Source organism: Beta vulgaris, chromosome 6 (genome assembly GCF_026745355.1).
Source record: "Beta vulgaris subsp. vulgaris cultivar EL10 chromosome 6, EL10.2, whole genome shotgun sequence".
Classification (NCBI taxonomy): domain Eukaryota; kingdom Viridiplantae; phylum Streptophyta; class Magnoliopsida; order Caryophyllales; family Amaranthaceae; genus Beta; species Beta vulgaris.
The window spans coordinates 18743998-18753166 of record NC_079207.1 but is presented as its reverse complement, the minus strand read 5'-3'; the positions used below and the strand labels follow the sequence as shown (position 1 = coordinate 18753166).

General features: G+C 36.7%; 1 protein-coding gene across 1 annotated transcript; it reads right to left on the bottom strand.

Annotated features, from left to right (window-relative positions):
• Positions 1–1746: 1746 nt before the first annotated feature.
• On the bottom strand, positions 1747–2343 carry LOC125498844 (uncharacterized). The gene has a single exon (XM_048647140.1). It carries the CDS (start codon positions 2341–2343, stop codon positions 1747–1749), a length of 597 nt encoding a protein of 198 aa, XP_048503097.1.
• Between the last annotated feature and the right edge of the window lie 6826 nt (positions 2344–9169).

Genomic DNA, 9169 nt, shown 5'->3' with positions numbered 1-9169 from the left:
CCCCTTGTTTCATGTTTTAGCTGACACCTTTGAAATGCCATATTCGGGCAAATGGGACCTAAATAACAGGATCGGTGATGAATGATGATCAAAGATAGACCATTTCTTGTCTTCTCTCCTTACAATGATATCAAGTGCTTGATCCTGGCCATTGTATTGCGTATCTAATTTGGAATGATATTTTTTCCTTGTAGTTACACCATCAATATGATTTTAAAAGTTTTCCAAAAGCCACTACTATTATTTTGGTTAATAAAATTTGAGATGTGACCCGTCAATCTAGTTGAGTTCTGCCTTGTGGCAAACCATTTATATCTTGGAAGTATTGTTAATTAAGAATAGAGCTAGTAAATGGGTTGTGATGTGTCAAATTCGTGTTGGGATCATCGGTAAATGGATTGAACACTCTTAATCCTTATTCGACATGTTTATTAAACGGAACAATAACATTCAATTCTAACCGTGTCCGTTTATTAAATGGGTTACCTGATCCGTTTATTAAACGTGCATATATACATAAATTAAACATATATACGTTATATATTTCTTAATCCACATTTTATACACTATTATCTTACCTAAATAAACCAAATCGAATAACCAATGCAAAGAATAAATCTCATATATCTGTAAAAGATATTAAAATTATTTCAAGCTCAACTAATAATATTTCTGGTAGGATAGTAGTTAAATGGGTTGTCATGTTTGATTCGGGTTAAAATATTCAACTCTAACCCAACCCGTTTAGTAAATGAGTCGTGTATGGTCAACTCACTTATTTAAACGGGTTGAAAACTTCAACCCAAACTCGCTAATTATTGGGCCGGGTTCAATTTTTACCACCTCTAATTAAGAAGCTAAAGTAACCTGATAATCTAAACTTCAAACAAGAAAATGACAATCTAAGAGTGTGTTCTCTTGAATTAGTTTTTAATTAGAAAAATTTTACATGGTAATTGTTTTTGGAAATCTCAAACTGTAAAGAATCTTTTTTTAAAATTCATGTGGTGACCTTGTGGTCTTAAATATTTTCTACATGGTACTATTTCATTAACTTTTATAGGGATTGTTCTTATAGTAAAATGTGTAGTGAAAAACGCGGAAAAAAAAAACGAATATTGCATCTAAATAAGAATGAGGGAAGTATTGTCTAATATAAGGTCACCATAATAAGACTTTCTAGAGCAAATAAACTATTTATCATTCGACATAATATATGAGTAACCATTTATAGAAATTGTTTTTAAACTCCTCAACGACTTTCTAGAGGTGGTAAATGGTATTGATTATCAAATAGAGGAGTTAAGTTAGATTGCAAAAATATATGTTTAACTACAATACTTAAACAATTATTGATAGAAAAGTTAGATAAAAGTTATTTAGTAAATAATTATAAAAATACAGAGTTTTTTTTGATAATTACTCTTCTTTATTTTATTAATCATAATCAAAAAAAATGGAGGAGGCCTCTAACTCAAAGTAGGGCATTCCCCCACTAGGTGGGCAACTTTTTAATAGTGCATTAGCACACCCTAAAGAGAGGAGTCCTCTTCCATATAAACTTACATCCTTATCACATACATGAGAGTATTATCATCTGCAATGAAATAAACACTGCTGATTGAACAATGAAAAAAAGAAAGAAAAAAAATAATTTACATCTTGAAAGTTGACTGCCAGTGAGTACTGATGAACCATCTTGAGGATTCACACCTAGCCCGAATAATCACGCAGCAGCTTTTGGGCCTATAGCCACGCAATAAAATCAGATTGGCGATGAATTCCTTGTTTCGCTAAGGAGTCTGCAACAAAATTTGCGCTACGTCCCATGTGCACAATTGAAATATCAAGACCATTTCTCTTGGCATTTCTAATGAAGTTTAACTGAAAGTTTAGGTTACATGGCCCTCCCTCTTCGCCATTGCTCCATCGGACTGCATTAGCAGAATCGGATTCAAGAATTATTTTTGCTCCTTTACACATATCCCTTGTTAGAGAGATCTTGATAGCCCTGTGAATTGCAATAATCTCCGCACTATTTATTTCCATGAACGGGATGGGAGAAGAAAACAGACATATAAATTTTCCATTGTGATCCCTTAGAACTCCTCCAATTGCAGAACGCGAGTGAATAGGTTGGACGGAAGCGTCCACATTCCACTTGATGACATGATTTGCTGGGGGGAACCATATTACTGCACTCTTTGAGGTGAGTTTCCTCGCTTCATGAATCTGATTTCCTCGCCATTGAAGGCTCGATGGATTACGCACTATGTCATTCGGAGAGTATGGGAACTCGTCTTTCCACCCCAATATCCACCAACCCAATCTGAGTAACACCATATCTTTCATATCTTTGATGGATGAGGAGGTGTTACTGAAGATACGCTTATTCCTCTCTTTCCAAATGGACCACAACATGATGAAGAAGACGGCTGCCCATACCTTCTTGAAGAATGACGATTTTTTTGGCCATTGCCATTGAATAAAAGCTTCTCTCAGATTTAGCGGAAATACCTAACACATGTGCCATAACTCCAACCACCATGACCATAACTGAGATGAGAAAGAGCAGTGGAGGAGAAGGTGCTCATTCGTCTCCGGTTCAAGCGAGCAAAATGGGCATACGATCTGATCCATTGGAATGATTCCGTGGGCTGCTAGTTTACTGCGTGTATTTATTCTCCCCATTAATACAAGCCATACAAATACTTCTACTCTATGTGGCACGAGTCCCTTCCAGACTCCTTTAACTGCATCATGATGCACTGGGGGGAGTAGCTTATCCAGTTCTAGTGAAAGGGATTTGGTGGAGAATGTACCTGACTTGGTATGGTCCCATATTAAATGATCTAGGGCTTCTTGTGATGGGTGGGCTTGTTGCAACATTTGATCGAGCCTCGTTTTTTCTGCTCGGTCCTGTGGCCTAAATGCACGTCTCCATGTGAAACTCCAGACCCAATTGAGACCTTCCCAAAAACCGAAAGAGGCCACTGCAGCATTGGACTCAATTGACAGTGCGAATAATTTCGGGAAATCGCTTTTTAAAGGAGATGATGATAGCCAAGGGTCGTGCCAAAACCGGGTTTGGGATCCATTTCCGATATTCTTGCGTATGCCATTGCACAATATTGACTTGGCATTTGAATTGTGAAAAATGGCTGCACATATATGCCTCCATGGGCCGCCAGATTTTGGTACATCAAGGTCCAGGATCGACAAACTGGGTGGATACCTGTATTTCTCGCGAATCACTTTGCACCAAAAAGGAGATGGGTCTTGAAGGAACCTCCAAAGCCATTTGGATAGCATGGCAATGTTTATGTGTATTACATTACCAATGCTTAGTCCACCCAAAGCTTTCGGCAGTTGAACTATGCTCCATGATACAAGGGGGGATCTTTTTTCCATGCTGCCCGACCACAGGAATTGCCTTGTTATTTTGTTTATCTGCCAACCACTCCTTTAGGAATGTGAAAGAGCGACATGTAATATAATGGTAGATTGGCCAAAGAAGATTTGATCAAGGTTAGTCTATCGCCAATCGAGAGCATTTTGCCTTTCCACGTTGCAAGTTTCTTCGTGATTTTATCAATAATTGGCGCCCATGCTTGAAGTCTAGAGAGATTTCCACCGATAGGCAATCCCAAATAAGTGAAAGGAATGTTGCCTATTTTGCAAAGTAAGGAATCCGCGACTTCTTGAAGCGACTCCTTAGATGTGTTCATCCCTATGATTGAGCTTTTATGAAAGTTTACTTGGAGCCCCGAGGCTAGGTGGAAAAGAATAAGAGCCTTCTTGATGTTCTTTAGAGATTCCATTTTTGCTTCGCTAAATATGAGAGTGTCATCGGCATATTGTAGATGAGTCACTTTGAGCCCCTTTTTACAAACTTCTACACCACTCCATAACCCCATGCGAATTGCTTTTGCTATCACTTGATTCAAGACTTCTCCAATGAGTACAAATAGGAAGGGAGATAGTGGATCTCCTTGCCTCAAGCCCCTTTTGAGCTTGAATGGAGTGCAAGGTGAACCATTGATTAATATGGAAGCCAATGCCGATGTTACACATGTCATTATCCATTCACACCATTTAGGTGGAAATTTCATTTGCTCCAAAGTCCACTTGAGGAATCCCCAAGAGACACTATCATATGCTTTGTGGAAATCGAGCTTTGAAGAGAATAGCCTCATTGCCACTTTTCTTACATGAATCTATTACCTCCCTCGCCACTAGTGCTCCATCAAGAATTTGCCGCCCTTCAATATATGAGGATTGAAGGGGTCCGATAAGCGAGTTTACCACCTTTTGGAGCCTTCTCGCCAACAACTTTGCTATTATTTTGTATATACTCCCCATCATGCTTATCGGTCTGAAATCCTTGAGGCTCATAGGGTTCTCAATTTTCGGGATGAGAGCTATGTAGGCGGTGTTACATCCCTTAGGAAGATGAGATGATGCCCAGAAGTTGTGAACTATCTCGTATATGTCTTGTTTAACTATGTCCCAAGCACTCTTGATGAATTTAAAGTTAAAACCATCCGGCCTCGGGGCCTTGTCGGCACTACATGACGCCACATCATTATCAATTTCCTCACATGAGAAGGGAAGAGTGAGTTGTGCAGCTTGTTCATGCGACACATGCTTGAAGTTCAAGTTTTCAAATACTAGCCTTGTCTGATGCTCTTCCTTGAAGATGCTCTTGAAGAAGGCAGTAGCTTCAAATTTTATTCGAGACGGTTCGTCAACAATCTGCCCGTCTACTTGAATGCTTGCTATGGAATTTTTTCGCCTTTTGTTAGAGGCGATAGCATGAAAGAACTTTGTGTTTCAATCACCTTCTTTGAGCCATGATACCCTCGAATTCTGAGCCCAATATACCTCTTTCCTTTTGATCCACATCCACAATTCAGCTTGTGCCTTTTTCCTTCTCTCCAATTCTTGATCATCAAGATCTCTATGATTGTGGATTCCATCCAACCTCTGAATTTCTTCTTCAATCTTTTTGATGTTCGTGTCAATGTTCCCGAATTCATCATGATTCCACTTCTTGAGGTGCTTCCTAACCTCTTTTAACTTCTCTGTAGTGCGTAGTGCTGCAGATTCTTGCCACATAGTTTTCACAATTTTCAAACATCGAGGATCAGTGAGCCAACAATTCTGAAACCGAAATGGTTTCGGCCCCCAATTCAGTTCTTTGGAGTGTATTAATAATGGGCAGTGATCGGACAACCCCCTTTGCAAAAGAGTTACTTTGAGTGCTGGGAATTTTGTTATCCATTCTGGATGAACGAAGAGTCTGTCAAGGATACTTTTCGAGTTGCCTCAAAACCATGTGAATCCTCCACATGATGATGGAATTTCAAGGAGGTAGGAATCCTGCACAAATTTTTTAAAGTCAGTGACACCAATTTGAGAGTGAGAAAGACTACCTCTTTCCGTGGCCTTGAGGACTTCATTAAAATCTCCACTGATTAGACATGGAAGCGAATTGGCTTGCATGAATTCTGAGATCTCATTCCACACTTCATTCCTCAGTGCAATGTCGCATGGATTGTACACATTTATAAGTGTGCATTCGAAACTCGCTGTGCTTAGACTGCCGCTTATGGCAATCCACAGCATGAAGTTGGCCTTCATGCTGAAACTCTTGCTGTTCCACAATGATATTATTCCTCCCGAGTTTCCTTCGGATGGACTGAGGCCCACTCAATGTCTTCTGTTTTCCAGTATGTTTTAACTGATTTTTGTTTATGTCACTCATTTTTGTTTCTTGAATGAACACAAACATGGGATCATGGTTTGTTATTATCTTCCTGAGGGAGCTTCTCTTAGGTCTTGTTGTAAGACCTCTAATATTCCACGATATCAACGACATTAACACTCGATTGTATTGAGATCAATGGTGAATTAGGAGACATTTGCCTCCCAGCTCTGCCATTGAGCATTGAGGACTGCCCCTATTCTTTTCTTTAGCTCAGACGTTGGTTCCATTAAAAGAGAGTCCAATGTCTTCAGCCATTGCTATCACGTCATCAATGTGAATGGTGTTGATTCTGTTATGGGGAGGTGAGCTTGAAACATGTTTCTGCCTCTCTGTCATCTGCTCTTTCAGTTTCTTTTTTTTCTCAAGTTTTTTTTCTCTCCTTCTTTCTTTTTCTACTTTTGTTTGGGCTGGGATGGCATCCTCGAAACCAGGTGGAAAAAGTGGCCCTGAACTGACCGATGAGCATGAGGTTGATATAGACGAGGATTTTGATTTGTTTGGTCTCAGTAGTGGCCCAAATTTGTTGTTTAAAAGGATGGGTGAGGGCTGTGGTTCTAATGTGTTTGGCAATTTTGTTGGGCTTATTTTTATTGGGCTGCTGGTTGTTATGTTATTTTGTGTGAGGCTTTTGTCAATAAGATCGTGGTTTTTGGTGTGGGGTTGTTTTTCTTTTTCACCTGTCTCACCCAGAATATAATTGGACCCATGATGTAAACTCACCTGTCTCACCCAGAAAATACAGAGTTATCATGTAGAATGTAAAAAATAACTCACCACGTCAAATTTTAAACAGTTCCCTTTAAACTTATTAAAGATAAATATATTGTAATTTTGAATTGAATAAGGGAAATATTTTTTTTCGGGAAGGTTAGTTTTTTCGAACAAGTGATCTAATACTTCCTTTTAGTGCTTTTTTAGTCGTAATATTTTGATTTCCACACTCATCATCGCACAAGTTGATTGATAATATCTTTAATTCAATTAACAAACAAAGATATAAAAAGTTTATACTCCCTTAAAAATATATATATTATTAAAAAGAATCTAACAATATCTCACACAATTATATTTTTCACACATACTACCAAAAGAAACAAAATATCTTTTTGTAATTATTTCCTAATACATGCACCATTTTTATATGGCACACAAACCAAGGATAAGGAGAAGGAGTGTTGTGATTGCATTTTACACCTATGTGATTATGTTTTAAAGAAAGGGGATGTATTCTGAAACATCCAAAAGAGAAAATCGTGCATGTATTCGGAAAAATCCGAAAGAGAAAAATGGTGCATTTGTTATAAAATCGGAGGTAATAAATCACTAAAAATGGTCAAAAACTTAATTAGCATAAGTCTAAGGTTGGTTAAAATAAAAGTCAAAAGAGTCCTTTTTTAATAATCGGTCTTACGTTAGTGTTAACATGATACTAGCTAATGTCATGTTGACATCAAGTGGGTGCATCAAACCAACAGCAGAATTAGTTAACCACTTGGACCTATTACTTATACTAGCCTTAAATTGTTTATGGATGAATTAGTTAAGTACTAAAGTATATTAGTTATATCATAAAAACCAGATTATAACGCATTTTACTGGCCCTAATTTCAGTATCATGCATAGGTTATTCTCTATTTCTTCTCCAATATCAAGACGCTTTAAAACCTACATTGTTTTCCTCCTCCACTCTCTGCCTAAAACCTGAATTCATTGTTCAATTTTAATGTAAGTAAAATATTTAAGCACGAGTTTGCAATGGCAATGTCCACAAACACGTACTTTAGTTTGTTGTTAGTTTTTGTAACACCCCAGTTTTTGGGAATATAATTAATATTTATTTTACTAAAAATAAATTATTTCTTTTAATTATTTCATATTTAATATTTTTATGTAGGAATTATTTAAAAAATATATATATATAAAAATATAAATGTTTATGAATTTAGTGGGTTAAGTTTAGTGAAGAGTTTAAGTATTAATAAAGAAAGTTATATATATCTATATAGTTATTTGGAAAAAGGAAAGGAGTAGTATTCATGTTAAAAAGGAAAGGGGGAAAATAAAAGAAAAAGAAAAGAAAAGAAAAGAAGGAAAACTACGTTATAGTGGTTCTTCCATCTTCATTCTCACTATCAAACACTCACAATCTTCATCACACAAGAACGCTACCATCTTCAACCTCTCTATCTTTCCGGCGCCTCAACTACAACACAAGCTTTCTTCACCATTAATCTTCCATAGTAGTGGGTAAGTTAAGTTCCTATTTAATTTTAGTTTTCTCAAAGTATATGAAGTTAGGGTTTTTTATAATTGAAATTGAATTGGGGTTTTTGATTGTGAATGTTTGGTGTAGTTTGATTTAGTGAGATTGTTTCATGATAATTATGAGTTTATGAACAAGACTTGAAATTCGTAGAAATCACAGGTCAGTTTCGTAATTCATGTTTTTCAACAGTTTCCGGTGTTTTTCGCAAAAATACTATTTCACAAAAGTTGTTCATATCGAAATTCTACTCAAGTTAGGCTCAAGAAACGCTTGATTCGGAGTTCGAATGAGGAAGTTATGCCAATTTTAATTTTCTGCTGAAATTAATAAATCTAGTTTAAGTTTGAATGTTTTTCCTAATGGATTTTAAGTATCTAAATATATATCATGAAGCTTAGGTGTTGGTTTTATATAAACTAAGAGAGATTTTAGTATTGTTAGTATGAGTTAGTTATATCATTTGAAGTGAAGCTCATAATTTATAAAACTAGAGTTAAGCAAAGCTCATTAACTAATTAAGCCAAGTCTATTATTACCTAATGAGTACATATATGTTTACATTGTAGATTCCGGTTTCATTGAGGAGCCGTATTGACTGCTTGACATAGTTGATTTGCTATATTTCAAAAGGTAAGATTTCTTACTAAAACTTTTGTAGTTAGAGAAGAGTTTTGAAGAGGTATGTATCTCATTTTGGTTGAAAGTGGTTTGAAAAGGAGGATGTTCCTACATTAATAGAAAGTTTTGTTGGTAAGGGAGGATGTTCCTCCAAAGATAAAGATGTTGGTTTCCGAACCACAAATCGAAAGTAAAGGAAAGTTTATGGAAAGAGTATATCAAATAGTTTTGTATTTTTAAAATGTGGGGATTGCCTGTGTGGCATCTCAAAGAATGGAACTTTGTCGAGTTTGGCTCGATCTTATAGAATAGTTTGTGGGGGTACGTTGATCAGTACCTCGGACTCTGATCTTCTGCTACGGTTTGGCCGTTTGTAGGGTGTGCACACTAGGGATCTTTGTCTTAGTTTTATCGGAGAGCCTAGCTAGCCCAATGGAAATAAAAGTTGTTCCATTCTCAAGATTTATAACTTTGAGACTTTTAATATATTTTGTGAAAGAAAAAGGAAAGAAGAA

Bases quoted from the DNA above. Each gene is read 5' to 3' on its own strand.
- LOC125498844 (XM_048647140.1), bottom strand. From the start codon at position 2,343: ATGGTGTTACTCAGATTGGGTTGGTGGATATTGGGGTGGAAAGACGAG.